The following is a 19,111-nucleotide window of genomic DNA, read 5'->3' on the forward strand; positions in this document are numbered from 1 at the left end:
CTTTGTGTTCCTTTGAAACCAAATCTTTGAAATGTTTAATATTATATAAAAGAAGTTTTCTTACATGCTTGAGAAAAGGCTTTAAATCTTGCACTTATGTTATTTGATTTGCTAATTTCTTTGAGCTTGATTTCTTATCCTTCATCATTCTTGATTCTTGAAGAATGTATTTTCTAGTGCTTGTATGTTGCTCCTTATTTCTTGTGGTAGATAAAGCTTTCTCATGATTCTTTATCATATTTTTTGCTCTAAATCTTGACTATGTATATGGTATAGTGAGCAAAAATATGATGTAAAAAGGTATATTGTAAAAGTAATGGTAATAATAATGATAATAGTGAGTAAAAATCATTAAAAATGACATTTAAAATGTTTTTTTCAAAGTGGTAATAAGATATGTCTAAATTTCCTGGCGTATTTTATGATCTAAAGGTTGATGTAATCTTGTGTTTATAAATTATATGTTTGTTTTAATAATCTATAGACAATTTAATGTTTGAATTTAGTTTTTTAAATTATACCTAAAAATATGTAGCACACATGTTTTTCACTCTATAAAGAATTATAAGTAGAATCTAACCCTTAGGGTGGGGTGAAGTTTTTCAAGGGGGAAAATTTACTTTTAACCCCTTCTTCACATGCATCCTATCAGTGACATGGCATTAGAATTGGGGGAAGGGGCAGAATCTAGTGTCCCCCCTCCCTCGAAAATTTTGGTAGAACAAACTAATAAAATGGTGTCATGTATAAAATGTTAATAATTGCTTATAAAATACAAAATAAATTTAACTAAGTTGGCAAAAACTATACTACTTTAAAGTTTTGCAAAGGGGAATTTTGTTTTCTGGGGTGAAGAAATTTTTATATAAGGGATATATGGAACAATGCCCTTAGATATATGCTAAAGATAATGAAGTAGAATTAGAGTTTCAGAGCTGTGGGTTAGAGAACAAAGTGATAGAGAAGACTTCTAACTATACAGTTGTGGGGAAAAATACACGACAACCAAGAAAGACAGGAAAGACTCCCCTAGGGCTTATATTTCAGCAGTAACTACAAATCACTCATACTGAGTGCGCTGGGCCTGCAGTAACTCCTCTATGATCACACGTAGGTAACGGTACCACACTTGACCACAGGTTGGACAAGTAGTTGGAATTTGCTGCTCCTCTTGAATTCTCAGCTCCTCGATCGCACGCCTTATCCGCATGTTGTTGGTGACGCGATCAGCGACGGGATCTCGACGGCCTATAGGAGGTCTCACCATCTTCGAGCAAAGAGAACTCCAGAACCCGAGAGAAAACAAGAACTGTAAAATAACTGAATGGCCGTACCTAATTTCAAACTCCCAAAAACTTAAACACCAACCAATGGCTGAAACTTTCCCAGCTAATAACTCTTCATCCACAACTCCGATCGACTTGATTTCACCACCAAAGAACTGCCCTTGATCAGATCTTCAACTTTCTAGAAAACAACTTCTTCAAATTCTCACTTCTGAAATCCGTCACTTTTTCTCTCTCTAGACGAAATATTCATAAGAAGCTTCTTCAGCGAGCTTCTTCATTTTTCACCTTTTTTCTAACTCAGAAATACGTCAGTACTCACAAAAACAACCTCAAGTATGAAAATACAACCGTATATACGGTTGACACCATACCACCCTGATACTCGCGCCGCCCTCGGCACGCTGACTGCCATTAACCATTGACTTCTTGACTGGTTCAAACCCAACTCTGCTACACTTTCCTCTGACACCGCTCAACTCGGCTCCATTTGACTTCTCACACGGCGACACTTCACCTCTTTCAACTCTCTTCTCCTACACTATTGCTGAGCTCGCCTCCACCGACGTCTACAGCCTCCATAAATAAATCCTCCTGGCGCTCCACACTTGAACTCATAAAATCTCCCCCTTCAGCTGCTCCTCTCAAGGATGTGCAGCTAACTCTACCTGTGTCTTCTACGCTTGTTCTTAAATGAAAACACCAACATACCTCCATTCGATTCTGGAACTTCCCATTCAGCTACAACCACAGCTCTCAGCTGGCCTCAGCTCTGGTCATCCTCAACTCTGATTCGGATGGCTCCGACACATTGGACTCTGGCTCAGCTCCGGCTGTTTCATCATTTGAACGTGTATGGTACTTTTTCAATCGGAAACCATTGATCCGCGTTGGCAGCAGGTTCCCACTCAAATCTGCCACCTGCACCGAGCCATTGTCGTTGACATTCACCACCACATAAGGGCCCAGCCACCGTATCTTGAGTTTTCCTGGCCGTTTCCAAAACTTGCTGTCATACAGCAACACCAAATCCCCTATTGCAAACTTCCGCTCTCGAATATGATCATCATGCCATTTCTTTCTCCGCTTCTGCAATGCCTCTCTAGCTTGAAATGCCAGCAGCCTCGTCTCATCCAATCGTTCTAGCTCGTTCAACCTCTGCTGTATGGCACCGTCCCAGTCCATAGCATGCTCTACAGCCGTCCTCAAGGCTGGAACTTCAAGCTCCACCGGCAATAGTGCTTCCTGCCCATAAACCAACTGAAAAGGTGAGAACCGAGTGGTCACCTTAAAAGCAACTCGATATGCCCAAACTGCATCCAAAAGGCGCTTATCCCAATCTGTCCGAGAAGCTGAGCAGGTCTTAGTAACAATCCGGCAAAGAGTTCCATTTGTACGCTCCACTTGACCATTGCAACGCGGGTAGTAAGGAGTAGACTTCGAGTGATAAACTCCATAAGTTTCTGTCAGTGCTGCCACTGCCTCGTTCAAGAAGTGTGTTCCCCGATCACTCACCAGTTCGAGGGGAACTCCAAACCGTGTAATTATCTGCTCATAAAGAAACTCCGCAACCTTCTTACCAGTATCCTCCCGTAGAGCCTTCACCTCAGACCATTTTGTAACGTAATCAGTGCAGACCAGTACATACTTATAACCTGTCCGTCGAGCTGGAGGAAACGGTCCGCAAAAATCAATCCCCCATTTTTCAAACGGCATCACTGGCAACAGTGGATGAAGAGGCTGGTAGTCACGCTTATCTGGCTTCCCTGCTCGCTGACAAGGGTCACAGGTTTTGACATAGTACGTAACCTCCTTCCTCAATGTCGGCCACCAATATCCAGCTCTGCAAATAATCTCCACCGTCGCTTCTGTTCCAAAGTGGCCTCCATATGCCGAGTCATGGCATGCTGCTATCACCTTAGTCGTCTCATGTGGTAGCAAACACCGCCTCAATACGCTATCTCATCCAATCCGGTATAATACACCGCCAACCATCGTATAGAGTCGACTCTGCAACAGAAGCCGTCGCTGCTGCCGGTTATTCAACCCTGCCGGATACTCGCCATTGCCAAGGAACTTAACCATCTCGGCATACCAGTCCGGCACCGTTTCAAATTGGAAGATAGGTGCATCTGGCAAATCATCCTCTACGCCTACTTCCTCATCACTGTCCTGTGGTGGCAGCCTCGATAAGTGATCTGGCATCTGATGGCTGCTTCCAGGTTTCAACACAATCCGGAACTGAAATTCCTGGAGCAGCAACAGCCAACGTGTGATTCTTCCTGTCTTGCATGGCTTCCCTATTAAATACTTCAATGCCTGATGATCGAGGAAAAACACGAACTCCTTGCCGAGTAGATAATGCCAATATTGCTGGATCGCATAGATCATGCCGAGTCCTTCCCTCTCAGTTGCTGAATAGCTCTTCTCAGCCGTTGAAAGTTGACGGCTGCTGTAACATATTGGATGATCTGCTCGTCCATCTGAGCGTTGACACAGCACCACACCAATGGCCACTGCTGATGCATCCACGTGAACGTGAAACTCCAAGTTCCAATCCGGCATCTTCAAAATTGGCGCGTTTACCAGTGCCAGTTTCAAGCGTTGGAAGGCCGCCTCACATGCAACTGTCCACTCATATTTAGCCCCCTTCTTCAGCAGGCTAGTCAAGGGTAGAGCTTTCTCGGCAAAGTTCCTCACGAAACGGCGGTGATATCCCACATGCCCAAGAAATGCCTGCAATTGCTTCACAGTCTCTGGTGACACCAGCTGCATGATCACCTGCATCTTGGCCGGATCGACAGCTAAACCTTCTCTTGACACTATCCGACCCAGCAGCACTCCATGCGTTACCCAGAACTGACACTTGAACGGGTTGAGAGAAATCCCATAGTGCCGACAGCGTTCAAAACACTTCTCGAGCAAGCCTTCATGCGCCAACTCGCTCCCATAGACACTGAAATCGTCAAGGAATACTTCCATAAACTCTCGCATGTACGGCTGGAAAGCTGCTGTGACGACCCGCTGAAAGGTAGCAGGTGCATTACACAGGCCGAAGGGCATAACTTTGTAGGCGTAGCAGCCCCACTCAGTCACAAACGTGGTTTTGAGCTGATCCTCTTCTGCTATCTGCACCTAGTTATAGCCGCTGAATCCGTCGAGGAAGGAATAAAGCTCGTGTCCCGCCACAGCATCAAGTACCGTGTCAGTAAAGGGCAGAGGGAAGCCATCCTTCTCAGTCACCTCGTTCAGCTTCCGGTAATCGACACAGACTCGCAGCTGACCATTCTTTTTTGGCACCACCACAATCGGAGACAGCCATTGGCTCGTTTCCACCTCGTAAATAAACCCAGCTCGCAGCAACTTCTCCAGCTCCTCTCGAACAGTCTTGGAGTAATTCGGGTTCATCCTATACGGCCGCTGCCGAATAGGCACTGCTCCTGGCTTGAGAATGATCCGGTGTTGAGCCAGCTTCACATCCACACCTCGCATGTCTCTATAAGACCATGCAAACACGTCGAGGTACCTGTAAAAGAGGCGCCTCAACCTTTCCTTAACTTGGACCGGCAAGTTAGCTCCGACCTTCACCACCTTTTCCTCCTCGGCTGATCCGAGGTTCATCTCTTCGACAGTTGGCTGAGCTGTGTATCGGCTACTACCTTGTCCTCTAGGATGGATCGCTGGCTCTTCATCAATCTCTGGAACGGAACCATCTATAACTTCGGAATAAAAATGGCGGGGAAACTGCTGTAGTCGTTCCTGCTCCACTACTGGCTCCAAGTCCTCGACCTGAACCATTCCACAGCTCACGTCACCACCAAACAACCAATGCTTGAGTCGATCACTCGCTGTTCCATCTTCAAAAGGTGACAGCAGCAGGGCGTCGTAACCAGAGCAGGGCTCCACAGCTGCAACCTCCACTGAACTCTCATCATTCGACCGACTCTGCTCTGAACACACCTCACTCATACGCTCTCCTGCTTCTGATCCAGTCGTGGTATCACTGCTGTCATCGATCCCATCCACTATCGGCTCACACGCTACTGGAGTCCAGGCCGGCCTCTTCCTTGTCCGAACTTGGATAGTGCGCGACTTGTTTCCATCTCCAATCGTAATAGTCCCCTTCGGCCAACTCTGATCTGCCCAGGCCTGTAACAGCCACGGTCTTCCCAAAAGAATTGGATAATCCAGCTCGTGTCCAACCATCCTCAGCACCACGTAATCAACATAAAAGATAAAACCGGCAATCTCCGTCTTCACCCCAGTAAGTACACCAACCGGTCTCGAGCGAGAATGATTCGCCATGCAGACACGAAAATAAACTGGAGACGGCTGCTCCAACCCAAGTTTCGACACCATTTGCTCAGGCATTACGTTGATGGCAGCACCTCCGTCAATCACGCACCCCTTCAAGTGCTGACCTGAAATCTCTGCATCTATAATCGGATTCTCTGCTTCGATCATCGGCCATGCTGCATTCACTACCACCTCTCGATGGGCCTTGACTGCTGTGGCCACCACTTTCCTCAGACTTGGTGCCAGCTGTAGTAATTGCGCAAATGTGATACTCGGCTTCTGATTCTCTAAGTCCTTGAGCACGTCGTAGGGCTGAGTTTCCAGATTTAGCACCTGCTTATACCGGCGAGATCTCCGCTGGCCCATCTTCAACGGCTCACCCCCAAAATGTTCCTTGAATACCTCTGCCAGCCGCTGCGGCGTCGAGATGCCCACCTTCCTCATAACCTCTTGTGGATCCATTCCACCACTCACCTGGTTCGCGTCCGTTTCCTTGCCGTCATTAGGGCACTGAATAGTCCCCGTGATATTCTTGGCGAGATCTCCGCCATCGGCTATCGGCGCATCCTGAATGCCGCCTCCTTCCAGACCTAAGTCGATCCCCATTTTTTCCTTGTGGCGCTGCTCCTTCCTGTTTTGGCGAGCTATCATCTCTGGATCCTCCTGAGTATGCGTCTGCTCAATTCCCTGTTCAGCCCTTGTTCTTGGCTCATCTCGGATGTACAACCCGCGGTCCCTCCGCTGCAACTGTGCTCGTGTGTTGACATTCCACACAGGTGTGTCCGCTCGTAACTCTTCAGAATTCACGAAAATGGCTTTAGTATCCACCACCTCTTTTCCCTTGTCCTGATTTTGACGCTGATTTGGCACTTGCAAGCGGTAGGGGCAATCCTCCTGTCGATGAAGTCCTGTGTCTGGCATATCCCACAGATTGGCTGATACTCTTCAGACTTCTGTGCATTCGGACAGTTTGGCGCGATATGTCCAAGTTCCCCACACCGGTAGCACACTATCGGGCCTCGGCCTCGGCCTCCGCCTCTGCCTCCGAACATTCCCATCCGGCCGCCACCTCGGCCTCCACCAGCAGTCTGCTGCAGCATTGGCCCCGAGTTCTGCACAGCTCCTGGAGCTCCTACGTTAAAAACCGGGTACGTCTCATATTGCTGGTGCTGAACCTGCTGCTGGTGGTGAAATTGTGGTTGAACGTGCTGCTGTGGAAATTGTGGTTGAACGTAATAGCTCGTGACTACAGGTTGCTGCTGGAACTTGGGCGTCACACGAGCTGGATGAAAAAAACACTTCTCAGGCTTGTGGTCAAACTTCCCACAATAGGGACAAGGAGCTTTTGCTGGAACCAGATTTGGACACTCACTAGGATAGTGGCCATATCCTTGACACTTAATGCACCAGATCTCAGCTCTCTCATGCACTGGCCGAGTTGGAGCTCCCAAACCTTGAACTAGACTCACTTGGAGTTCTGCCATCTTCTTGGTAAGTGTCTCCACCACATCTTCTTTCACTTTCGTGAGTTGGCTCTCAAATCCGGTCGTGTTTACTGCAGGTAACTAGAGAACTGACGGCTGGACCGGAATCAAAGGTGGAGCTGCTACGGCTCCAAGCACACCAGTCTGGTACTGTGCAATATTCGGTGAGAACAAGTTACCATATGTTACTGGTGGAGTTGCAGCTGCAATGACATCCGGGCCTGTTCCCATGTTGCTGCGTGCTCCACTGCTGCGTTCAAATCTGCCGGTCTTTGCACCTTCACGTGGAACCCGATTTCAAATGGCAACCCATTCAAGAACCAGCGGACTTGGTCGTCAGCGGCAGGCTGTGGATCTTTCCTCGCGAGCAGCCTCTTGTAGCGAAGAACATAATTTTGCAATGTCTCTCCAGGTAACAATTGAATTGAATTTAGCTCATCACTGATACGCTGCTTGAATCCCATAGGACGGAAAGCATTGAGAAATGCTGTTTTGAGGTCTGCCCAGGCTGCAAAGGCTGCTGCTGCATTCGCCTGACCATACCATTCTGCTGCTGCTCCCAGCAACGTCGCCGGAAACAGACGGACTCTCACAGCATCTGCCTGCTCCTGATTTGCTGTGCTGACATTTTCAAAAGCAGTTACGTGAGCGTCTGGATCGTCAGTCTGTGTAAACGTTGGATACTTCATCCTCGCGTTGGCAGGCTGTGCCATTTGAGGATTTACTGCTTGAGGTGTGGGCGATGCTGGTTCAAATGGCCCCCACTCCTCCCAATTCAAACTTGAGTCCGAAGTCCTCGGACTAGTTTCAGGGCTGGTTTCAGGCGAATTCTGCAACAGTCTCCTCGCTGCTCGTTCAGAACGGCCTCGATTCTGCTCTGCCCTTCTAGTAGAAAAATCTAGAAAATTATCCCAGTCCGGGGATCTACCCGCCAGACCGAGAACCAACTGTGGCAAGGATGCTTACTGCAGATGCCCGCAGATGACCGGCCTTTTCCTCAGGCCCGGTTTACTGCGCAGTTACTGCGACTAAGCCCTCCCGGCTAATGCACCAAAAATGTGGGGAAAAATACACGACAACCAAGAAAGACAGGAAAGACTCCCCTAGGGCTTATATTTCAGCAGTAACTACAAATCACTCATACTGAGTGCGCTGGGCCTGCAGTAACTCCTCTATGATCACACGTAGGTAACGGTACCACACTTGACCACAGGTTGGACAAGTAGTTGGAATTTGCTGCTCCTCTTGAATTCTCAGCTCCTCGATCGCACACCTTATCCGCATGTTGTTGGTGACGCGATCAGCGACGGGATCTCGACGGCCTATAGGAGGTCTCACCATCTTCGAGCAAAAAGAACTCCAGAACCCGAGAGAAAACAAGAACTGTAAAATAACTGAATGGCCGTACCTAATTTCAAACTCCCAAAAACTTAAACACCAACCAATGGCTGAAACTTTCCCAGCTAATAACTCTTCATCCACAACTCCGATCGACTTGATTTCACCACCAAAGAACTGCCCTTGATCAGATCTTCAACTTTCTAGAAAACAACTTCTTCAAATTCTCACTTCTGAAATCCGTCACTTTTTCTCTCTCTAGACGAAATATTCATAAGAAGCTTCTTCAGCGAGCTTCTTCATTTTTCACCTTTTTTCTAACTCAGAAATACGTCAGTACTCACAAAAACAACCTCAAGTATGAAAATACAACCGTATATACGGTTGACAACAGTCAAGGAGTAAAGAATAGAAATATAATATTATATATTTATCATCTTTTTCTATTTATTAAGGAGTTAAACTCTAAAACCTTTGAATTAGCAAATTATCTCTTAAAATAAGCATTTTTTCTTTTTCATTGGTTTTAATATTTTATGTGAGTTTTATTGTACCTCATAACAGTTTGAACACTCTAATATTAGCAGCTTCTTTAGTTCCTCTTCTTTACCTTTAGTCAGATTTTGATATTCTGTGGAAGTCATATTAAGTGTTCTAACAATCTAATATGACACTTCACTCATAATTTCAATAAATGGCAATTTGAATGAGGAAGCTATAAAACTTGGATTGCATGTCATCAATTAGAAAGTTGTTATTAGTACTAAAAACATGCCATGTAACTTGTCCAATATTCCACTTTGAATTCTTGTATAGCCTTGACTAGATATCTTCTTAGTTAGACCTCTTATTTGGTTCTCCACACTTTTTGAAAATATTGATCATGTTTTTTAGGATTTTGATTTTTTTATCCAGCATTTCACCAACATATTCAATGATAATGATCGAGTGCACTACCATCACTAAATTGCAGCAATTGCACTAAGGCTCCAAGTTTATATTGGAATTCTTCCACATTAAGAGTGAGTAACTCAGTTATCATCTCATAGTTGAGTTGGAGAGGAATTTTAGTGTAGCTTAAGATCAGTTGTGAAAACATTGTGTTCTTGAGCTTGTCTAGGTGCAGGCTGAATGTTTTAGAGTTGTCCCACCAATCTGAGTGAAAAAAGGCTTGTTTGACATCTTTTGGTTGTATTTGTGGAAATTTGTGAGGATGTTGTAGTCAGCCATGGAAACATGATGATCCTAGGTGTAGAAAGGTGTCAAGCATCACCCAGGAAAAGAAAAAAGTGAGTTAGTGAAGTTGTGGTGTAAGAGGAGAGTGTTTGGAGGAGTTGCCATTACTTAGACAACCAAGAATTGGCATCTGTTGCAGTGTATGACACCAAGAGCTGGGCTGCATCACTCCCATCTGGAAGAAGGCCATAATTAGGCCAGATTGGGTGCACTTAGGGCAGCCAGAGGCAACAAAGAAGCAACAACCAGCTTTTAGAGCATGTGGAATAACACGAGATAAGTTACTACCCTCCCATTGCCACCACATGAATTAGTCTTTGCTTGGACTGTTTGCCCCTGAGGTACAAGCTCTTGCTCCATAAGTCTAGAATGATATTGATATATAGATTATACATACATACATACATACATACATACATATATATATATATATATATGTATATGCAAAAAATCTTTTTGCCCTAATGAAAACCCCTGGATGATGCTACGGAGGAGCGTGCGCTTGGCGAGGCGCTGCTGTGGCGCTGCCCTCCAGGATCACATTCCATGGTATGTCCGCAGGAAGATTGCCAGAGACGCTAGCAGCGATGGCGTAGAGGGAGCGAAAAACGAACTCATTGCTAGGCCGCGAGAGAGTGATGGCTATGGGGCTAGAGTCGCAATGCAGGGGCATTTCGAGAGGGGGCCTCTGGAAAGCCTGGAAAGCGGGCAAGAAGATGAGAGCGAGGATGAGAGCGAGAGTGAGAGTCTGGAGGATTTGGGATACTTGAGTGATGTTCTAGCCAGTAAAAAAATCGAGTTAGAAAATTTCGCTAGAGGTGAGCTGAGTGACCTTCAAGACAGTGAAGAACTCGAGGAAGAAGAGTCCGTTAGCAGTGAGGTGAGTGATCTTCAAGACAGCGAAGAACTCGAGGAAGAAGAGTGCGTTAGCAGTGAGGTGAGTGATCTTCAAGACAGTGAAGAACTCGAGGACGAATTTGAGGAAGAAGATCATCAGTTTGAAGAAGACGAAGAAGAAGTAGAAGATGAGCTTCAAAGACAATTTCGATCACAGTCGACCCAAGCTTCGGATCAACTCCTGCTGATTGCCGAGACATCATCAGACTCTGAGCCAGTGAGTTCTGTTTCTTTCCCTTGCTAAGTTTTTTTTTTCTATTTCATCTACTGTTATACAGGAAGACGAGGCTCCACCGACGAGCTTCTTGCACAAGCTGACGGTCCGCGAGGTTGCAAAGATTTTGAGAAAACTTCGTGGCATTGATCTCAAGATCTTGAACGTCCAAGCACGGTGCCAGTGGACAGACTACATGGTTTTCGTGTCTGGAAAGTCCACGAGACATATCAGGGGCATGGCGGACAGTATAGTCGCAAGAGTAAGTCACTCTCCATCCTTTTTCCCTTCATGTTTTTCATGGTCTACTTTCCAGGTGAAGAAGAAATCCACAGAGGACAACCATTTGGAATTCCCATCTGTCGAAGGCCGCGCTTGCGAGCACTGGATGGTCGTCGACTGCGGTAACATTTTCATTGATCGCTCATTCGTTTCTTCGTCCAACTCGTGTGCCTTGGATCTCCAGGCAGCATAGTCGTGCATGTCTTTAGCGAGGAGGCCCGCGCGCGCTATAATCTGGAGCAAAAGTGGGGAGGAGAAGAAGTACTCGTGGACGAGCAGAAAAAGGAAGAAGAAGAGCGAGACCGCGAGAGGGAGACGAAGGAACAAGGTGCTGCCGCGGCAACGTTACTTGGCCAAGAAACCTCGAAAAAGAAAAAGAAGAAAAAGGCAAGCGCTCGACCCGCTTCAATCGCTCCTCTTGTTCTTTGCTAGCTTCACTTTGCCATGGTTTATATATCTATCCAATATGAAAGAGCAGGAAGATTATAAACCAGGGAGAGAAAATTGTCTCCTCTAGATAGTACATTTGTTTGATCTTTGCGTAAAGATGATCTTTTGTTTCATCGTTCTCGATGTTATTTTGCACACCAACTTCTGGTCTAGTTGTTATCATCGCCAGGATTTGTCGAGTGCTGCTGGAAGAATCGCGCATCCACGATGAGCCTCGCGATCTCCCACTGCGTCTCGTTGCGCTTCTGCTGCAGCTCCTTGAGAACCTCGAGTCGCTTCTCTTCCAGCATCTGCCGCCGCTGCTCCATCCTCTCCAGCGCGTCGATCATCATCTGCGCCACTTCTCTCATCTGGTGCTGCTGCTGCTGATGATGCTGCGGCTCCACTGGCGAGGAAGACGAGCCTGGAGCCACCACACGCTTACGTTTCTTCTTGCTTGCTTCTTTGCCATGGTGATGATCTTGATGAGACCACTGGTGTTGTTGCTGATCCTGCCCCGGAATTCCAAAACGTGGTGGTGGCGGCGGCGGCGGCGGCAGCGTCGGTGGCGAGCAGAACGACGACCGCATCATCAGCTCCTCCTGGATCCCGTTGAGACCGACCAGAGCATCCTCCGAGCCTCCAATCCCGTCGTCAAACTCGGGGTGGTGATCCACGAACTGATCCGGCGGCGCTGGGACTTTCTCCGCGAGAGTAGCCGCCGCCGCCACCACTTTCGTATCAGCGCCGCCACCGCCAGCGGCTGTCTTCACCGTGATCCTCTCGATGCGGTTGTACCACTTCCACTTGACAGGGGTGCCGAGCCGGCGCTTCTCACGGACCGTCTTGAAAGTTTTCTTGAGCGAGTCTATCTTGTTCTTGCAGCGGTTGTAGTTGTAGACGGGCTTCCCAGCTGCGCACTGAGCGTTGAGGCCGTCCACCACCTCCTGCCACTCCTTGGCCCGCAGCGTCCCCCTCTGGAGTGCCAAGTACCTCTCCGTGTAGAGATCCAGCAACACCAACGTTGCTCGGTCGTCCCACTCCTTCCACGCCTCCACCGGCGTTGCCGCTGCTCCTGTTGCTGTTACCGCCACCCCCGCGGTTGCCGCATGCGACCCACCGCAGAATGCACCGTTGCCGTCCCGCAGCACCCCGCCGCCGCCTGCGTCCGCCATAGCCACAAACGCCCACCCGCTTCCGTACACCGCACCCCCTCTCGTACACCTCCTCCTCTTGTAATATTCCGCATTGTCACCTATAGCCTGTGATATACCACTGCTTTGCCGCATCCTGAAACAGTCCAGTCCAGTTGAGCTCCTGTTTGATGTTCATGAGAAGAGAAAGTGTTCGATGGTCATGAAAAATGAAAAGAAAGAAAACGTTACCCTGGATAAGAACGAGGTACGTCAATGAACCGAGCGTCTGCGAACTATGTCGCCTACAACAGCTTGTTGCAAGCTCTGGCCAGTGGCCGATGTTGCTGTCAGGATTTCCAAAGGCTCTCGCATTGTAAAAACAACTTCTTTCGTTTTCCCGAAGTACACCTGGAAAAATCGCTAGTTGGGAGGATGCATCGGTGAGAAATATCTGTGATACCTGGTCCAAGCCGTTTCTCAGTTTGCTTTCCATATCCTCGATCATTCTACCCATGTTTCCAAGGTGGCCTTCTGTCGAGGGAAAATCAGCCTCCATCTGTGCCCATTCAATTTCAATTTCAATCATCATCTCTCTGGCAAGTGAGTCTTTGCAAACCTGTCGAACGATAGAGCCAGATAGACCAAAAGACATCGATGGATCGTCTTTCGTTGTGAAAGAAAGCATCACTGTGCTTGTAAGACAGTAGTGGGCTTCTCCTTCCTCTTCAGATACCTCCAAAAAGGCCAAAAAAAAAAAAAAAAAAAGCTGTAAGGCAACGAAACGATGGAGAACAACTACCTCAATAATGTGAATAGCATCCCACAGCCCGTGATCTAAGAGTCCACGACGTCCTTCTCCCTTTCGCGACCCATCTGAGACAAACAAGTATTAAAAGGAAGTAACAATAAACAAGATTATCGACCTTTCTTCACAAGAAAACAAGCCGCAAAGCCACCATTTTCCTCGGTTTCCCACATATACACTGATGAAGTGCCACCTTCATAGTACCTACGACAAAGAATTTGGAAGACCACTTTTCCAGCCAACGAAAAAAGAAAACACGATCAAACTCACTGGTCACGATAGATTGCAAAAACTTCGTTTGCTTCCACTTCCAGCTCACGGAGCTTCTCCGAGGGCATTGCTCCATCCTCGAGAGGAGGATCGTATTTGTTAGACCAAGGAGACCTGTAAAACACCATCTAGAACATAAAAAGCCCGAGAAGTATAGCACCTGTAAGAATCCCCGTCTCGATTATAGTCGCACAAGAGATACTGTCGCCCAGATTCATCATCCCACGCTTCCTAGACGACGATCACAGAAGATAGAGTCGCAAAGATTTCGCCTTTGGAGCAAACCTGGAGTGGCTGATCGACTTTGGAGAGAAGATCGGCGGAATGGTCCGGCAGGAGGACGAGCAGCGAGGCGAGCGCCATTTCCACCTCCGCCGGCGGCATTCGTCGTATAAGATCCATCGCCGCGTCCATACCTCCCTCCCTCGCGCTCTTCGATAAACCCTAAGCGCTTTTTCCAACAGTTCAAATTAGTACCACAATGTAGGGTTCTTATCTTTTATTTGCATTTGCGATGCTTGCGCTCCTCTTCTTCTTCTCGATCGCGTGGGCGCCAGCCGAATCCAGGGGTGGAGCTGGAGCGGCTTGCACAGACTCCAGGTCCTCTTCGTTTCCCTTCTGTGATGTATCGCTTCCCGTGCCGGATCGAGTGGCGGATCTGGTCGGGCGCATGAATCTCTCCGAGAAGATTGCGCAAATTGTGAGCAATGCGTCGGGGATTCCTCGGCTGGGAATTCCAGGCTACCAGTGGTGGGAAGAAGCTCTCCATGGCGTTGCGGAGAGCCCAGGAGTCAAATTCGCCGCCCCTGTTCCTTCGGCGACGAGCTTCCCTCAGGTTATTCTCACTGTGGCCTCGTTTAATTCCTCGCTATGGAACAAAATCGCCCAGGTACGATAGAAGGATTCTGGCTTGAATGTTGGTTGTTTTCCATGGAGTTTTTCTTGCTCGCGATTGAGTGATTGATTGATTTTGTTTCTTCTTTCTCGCGTGTAGATTTTTACTTTCTTGCTCGCGATTGATTGATTGATTTTGTTTCTTCTTTCTCGCGTGGAGATGCTTACGTTCTTGCTCGCCATTGATTCGTTGGTTTTGTTTCTTCTTTCTCGCTTAGAGATGTCTAGTTTCTTGCTCGTGATTGATTCATTGATTTTGTTTCTTCTTCCTGGCGTGGAGATTTTTACGGTCTTGCTCGCGATTGATTCATTGGTTTTGTTTCTTCTTTCTCGCGTGGAGATTCTTATTCGATTAAGTATCCATGCAGCTCTTTGTTTTCTAGTGACATGGTTGATGATTCGAATGTCGTTACGCGTTTCTATCTCGAGGCTTGCTTGTGAGCGTTTTGTTTGTTCGGTTTGTTTTGCATGTAAGCTTGACGTTTAGTTTCTTGGCAGGCTATATCGATCGAGGCCATCGCAATGTACAATGCCGGAAGGTCAGGTCTCACATTTTGGAGTCCAAATATAAACATCTTCCGGGATCCAAGATGGGGAAGAGGCCAGGAAACCCCTGGAGAAGATCCGTTACTCTCGAGCAAGTACGCTGCTTACTTTGTGCGGGGCTTGCAAGAGGGTGACTACGATGAAGGCACAGCGATAAGTACCATGCAAGGAAGTCCTACGAGGCTGAAGGTTTCATCATGCTGCAAGCATTTCACGGCATACGACATGGAAAAATCTGAAGGTACAGATTGTTTTCACTTTAATGCACAGGTAAAATGAACTGCTTGAAGTTAATTCTTTCCACCTTTGTTTCGAGTTAATGCGTTTTAAAACAGGTAACTGTTCAGGATTTGCAAGATACGTTTGATCCACCTTTCAGAAGCTGCATCGTTGATGGCCAAGCTAGCGGACTTATGTGCTCTTACAACAGAGTGAACGGAGTTCCAAGCTGTGCGGATTATACATTTCTTACAGAAACAGTCAGGAATTCCTGGGGATTTGAAGGGTATGTGATCATGTAGCTGACTAATCTATTTTTCATGTCTTTTTTCTTCCGTCAGATACATTGTTTCAGACTGTGATGCAGTTGCACTTCTTTATGAATATATAAACTACACAACCACAGCAGAAGATGCTGTCGCCGATGTCCTATCAGCGGGTAACGAATAAAAGTCTTAAACTCTTTGTCGGCATACCTTCGTCCTACATTGTTCCAGGAATGGATTTGAATTGCGGAACGTTTCTTCTCAGACACACTGCTGCTGCCATTGAACAAGGAAAGGTGACAGAGGCGGCAGTAGATCGAGCTCTGTCGAATGTTATGACAGTGCGCATGAGGCTTGGTCTCTTTGACGGAAATAGTGGTGAAACGTATAACTCGATTGGACCTGACGCTGTTTGCACCCCAGAACATCGGCAGTTATCTCTCGAAGCGGCTGAGCAAGGAATCGTGCTACTAAAAAATTCAGGAAACGTGCTACCATTTCCGAGAAATGATTTGATGACTATAGCCGTGATAGGTCCAAGCGGAAACGCAACTGAGACGATGCTGGGGAATTATGCTGGTACGCGGCTTAAACTTTACATATTGCTTTTCTACAAGCTTTGTCATTTCAGGTGTTCCGTGTCAGTACATCACACCTTTCCAAGGACTTCAGGAATACACCAAGTGCGTCGTTTTTGAGCCTGGCTGTAAAGACATTATGTGCAACGACACTACGCTCTTCTTGGCCGCTGTGAGAGCCGCAGAAAACTCTGATGCTGTCGTTATCGTCGTTGGACTAGACAAGGACCAAGAAAGAGAAGGCCTTGATAGAACGAGCTTGCTCCTCCCGGGAAATCAACAGGGTTTGGTGCTAGAAGTTTCCAAGGTTGCAAAGGGACCTGTTATTCTCGTGGTTATGTCTGGCGGGCCTATAGACGTAACCTTCGCAAAAGAGAATTGCAAAATATCAAATGTCTTATGGGTGGGATATCCCGGTGAGGCGGGAGGCAAAGCGATAGCACGAGTGATATTTGGAGATCACAATCCAGGTACGGCTCCTTGTACTCTTAAGCGAGTTTCCATGGAACTCTTTTTTTAATTTTAATTTTTTTTTTGTAGCTGGAAGGCTTCCTATGACTTGGTATCCTCAGGCGTTCGCAGAACATGTTTCAATACTCAACATGCATTTGCGTCCAAACACTTCAACAGGATTTCCCGGCAGAACTTATCGCTTCTACACCGGAGAAAACGTCTATGAATTTGGCCACGGCTTGAGCTACACCAACTTCACCTACACAAACTTTTGCGCGCCGAGTAACATCACCGCTCGTAACACTGTGGCAATTCGAACACCTCTTCGTGAAGACGGAGCCCGACAATTTCCTATAGACTACACTGGGTGCGAGGCTCTGGCTTTTAAAGTGGTAGCCTACATCAGCAACACAGGGACACGAGATAGCGACCATATCTCGCTCCTGTACGCCATCCCGCCAGCTGCGAGTAGCAGTCTATCGCCTCCCAGGAAGCAGCTAATTTCTTTCAAGAGGCAGCATTTAATAGCAGGACGGTGTGCGAAAGTGGAGTTTGATGTCGATACCTGCAAGGACCTCGGCCTGACGAACGAGGCCGGGACGAAAGTTCTTGTCCACGGTGATTACAAGTTAAGCCTGGGAGATATTGAGCACGTAATCAGCCTGACTCTCCTCAGCTGAGGTAAGTTTCTATTTTAGCTATAACCAATCGAAGCTTCGGCTGATAAGCAGGTGGCATTTATGATAATGATCCAGAGAGTGCTCTGTCACAGTTTCGGTGCCTTAAATTTCTCAGGAACCCCGTGAGATAAGGCTCTTTTTATCACACTTCTATAAACATTCTTTCAGGTGGCGATCGAGCTCAGTGTTCTTGGATCCTTCGGTCTCGATTAAGAAAGGAAAATGCCGATCGAGAGGAGCAGCAGCGGCAGCAAAGCTCATGTAGTTCTCTTCACTTTCCAAGGGAAGGGACATATCAATCCCTTCATGAATCTGGCGAAGCAGCTCGCCAAGCTTGGGGTCTCGGTGACACTGCTCTTTCCTTCGAAGTCGGCTCTCGCTATGGTCACTTCATCGGCTATTGAAGGCCTGGACATAAAGTTGGCAACTCTTCCCACTCCGGACCTCCAGCTACCAGCGACGGTCACCATGCCGGGCATTCGCAAGTCTCAGACCAACAGCGTTCACTTTGACACTTTCGAGGGCCCTCTCCGGGATTTCCTTTGGGAAATGCTAGAAGATCCTTCTACAGTTTCACCATCGGCAGTAGTAGTCGATCTTCTCTTTCCTTGGACGACATCAGTGATAGACGAGCTCCGGATTCCCAGATATGTCCTCTACACAGCCGCGGCATCACACTTGGCTATCGGTTTGCACCTCAACGCGAACAAGGAAGGTAAAAGCTTGGAGACACTGGCTATGGAGGCCGAGAAGGAAGGTGTCATCAGAGTCCCCGGACTTCCACCGCTAAAGTGGAACGAGGTTTCCAAAGAGCACAAGGATAAGAGTGACACCTTCTTCGCCGGGGGAGAAAGCTACAGGCGGTTTCTACTCGGCTGCAAAGGGATTCTTCTCAACACTTGCTACGAGCTCGAAGGAAAGGTGATCGACGCAGTGCGAGCCGTGTATCCGGAGATCAAGCTGTTTCCGGTTGGGCCTCTCATTCCAGAACATCTGCTCGATCAGTCTCAGATCAAAGCAAACGCTGATAAGTTTCGCAAGTCGACGTTCCTCCAGAGTTCCCGCGATCTTCAGTGCGAGGCGTGGCTCAACAAGCAGGAAAAATCATCAGTGCTCTACATCAGCTTCGGGAGCTGGATCGGAATCGTGGAGAAGCAGATGTCCGAGCTAGCTTTGGCTCTCGAGTCGAGCAAAAAGGCCTTTTTATGGGTGCTCCCAGTCCCCGACCCCGAGGCCGATACCGAGAAGTTCCTGGCGAGTGTTCTTCCGAAGGGATTCCAGGAGAGGACCAGCGAGCGTGGGCTGATCATTCCGGAATGGGCGCCGCAGCATTTCATCCTCTCGCATCCAGCTGTGGGAGGATTCCTGACACACTGCGGCTGGAATTCGGTGACCGAGAGCATATCAGTAACGGGGGTGCCGCTCTTGTGCTGGCCATTCGTCGCGGATCAGCCAGCGATTTGCCGGTTCGTGGTGGACGGCCTCCGGATCGGCGTGGACATCCGCGAGAACAGGGAGGGGATCGCCGAGAGCGGGGAAATCGAGCGCGCTGTGCGCGAGGTGATGGAGAGCGATGATCTTCGCGAGAGAGCTCGATCGCTCAAGAACAAGGTGAGAGAGAGCTTGGATCACAGGGCCTTCCAGGTGTTTGTGGAAAGCTTGAAGAAAGAGTAGCAAGCATTTAAAATTTAAAGTTTGAATTTAAACTGGAGGTTTCTTACCCTAAATATTCGCGCCAGTTTTGGCGAGATTCGAACCCCAAATCCAAAATTTCCACGCGGGCGGCGCGCTCCACCTTACAC

General features: G+C 47.7%; 4 protein-coding genes and 1 pseudogene across 5 annotated transcripts; 3 read left to right on the forward strand and 2 right to left on the reverse strand.

Moving 5' to 3' along the window:
- Window positions 1-3,241: 3,241 nt before the first annotated feature.
- Window positions 3,242-6,513, reverse strand: LOC112348983 (annotated as a pseudogene).
- A 3,598-nt stretch (window positions 6,514-10,111) lies between these two features.
- Window positions 10,112-11,601, forward strand: LOC9656135 (myelin transcription factor 1). Its single transcript, XM_002977380.2, has 4 exons — window positions 10,112-10,754; window positions 10,816-11,013; window positions 11,068-11,155; window positions 11,218-11,601. Exons 1-4 carry the CDS (start codon window positions 10,119-10,121, stop codon window positions 11,463-11,465), a joined length of 1,170 nt encoding a protein of 389 aa, XP_002977426.2. The 5' UTR covers window positions 10,112-10,118; the 3' UTR covers window positions 11,466-11,601.
- LOC9639342 (probable F-actin-capping protein subunit beta) lies at window positions 11,501-14,134 on the reverse strand. Of its 2 annotated transcripts, XM_024682340.1 has the most exons (9): window positions 13,959-14,134; window positions 13,834-13,904; window positions 13,674-13,787; window positions 13,522-13,607; window positions 13,398-13,471; window positions 13,215-13,331; window positions 13,059-13,154; window positions 12,848-13,006; window positions 12,665-12,779 (listed from the first exon to the last, which is right to left on the reverse strand). In XM_024682340.1, exons 1-8 carry the CDS (start codon window positions 14,085-14,087, stop codon window positions 12,869-12,871), a joined length of 825 nt encoding a protein of 274 aa, XP_024538108.1. In that variant the 5' UTR covers window positions 14,088-14,134; the 3' UTR covers window positions 12,665-12,779; window positions 12,848-12,868. The 2 variants fall into 2 exon arrangements, with proteins under 2 accessions (XP_024538107.1, XP_024538108.1); XM_024682339.1 differs by lacking the exons at window positions 13,059-13,154; window positions 13,215-13,331; window positions 13,398-13,471; ... (2 more) ...; window positions 13,834-13,904; window positions 13,959-14,134 and having other exon boundaries at window positions 11,501-12,779; window positions 12,848-12,958.
- Window positions 14,135-14,142: 8 nt separating this feature from the next.
- On the forward strand, window positions 14,143-17,482 carry LOC9656136 (probable beta-D-xylosidase 2). Its single transcript, XM_002977381.2, has 8 exons — window positions 14,143-14,562; window positions 15,066-15,383; window positions 15,449-15,618; window positions 15,674-15,771; window positions 15,830-16,177; window positions 16,230-16,646; window positions 16,717-17,310; window positions 17,361-17,482. The coding sequence occupies exons 1-7, from the start codon at window positions 14,188-14,190 to the stop codon at window positions 17,307-17,309; spliced, it is 2,319 nt and encodes a 772-aa protein (XP_002977427.1). The 5' UTR covers window positions 14,143-14,187; the 3' UTR covers window position 17,310; window positions 17,361-17,482.
- On the forward strand, window positions 17,394-19,036 carry LOC9639343 (UDP-glycosyltransferase 72B2). The gene has a single exon (XM_024682338.1). The coding sequence runs from the start codon at window positions 17,532-17,534 to the stop codon at window positions 18,981-18,983; it is 1,452 nt and encodes a 483-aa protein (XP_024538106.1). The 5' UTR covers window positions 17,394-17,531; the 3' UTR covers window positions 18,984-19,036.
- The last annotated feature ends 75 nt before the right edge of the window (window positions 19,037-19,111 follow it).

This window comes from Selaginella moellendorffii, unplaced genomic scaffold (genome assembly GCF_000143415.4).
Source record: "Selaginella moellendorffii unplaced genomic scaffold, v1.0 SELMOscaffold_34, whole genome shotgun sequence".
Taxonomy (NCBI): domain Eukaryota; kingdom Viridiplantae; phylum Streptophyta; class Lycopodiopsida; order Selaginellales; family Selaginellaceae; genus Selaginella; species Selaginella moellendorffii.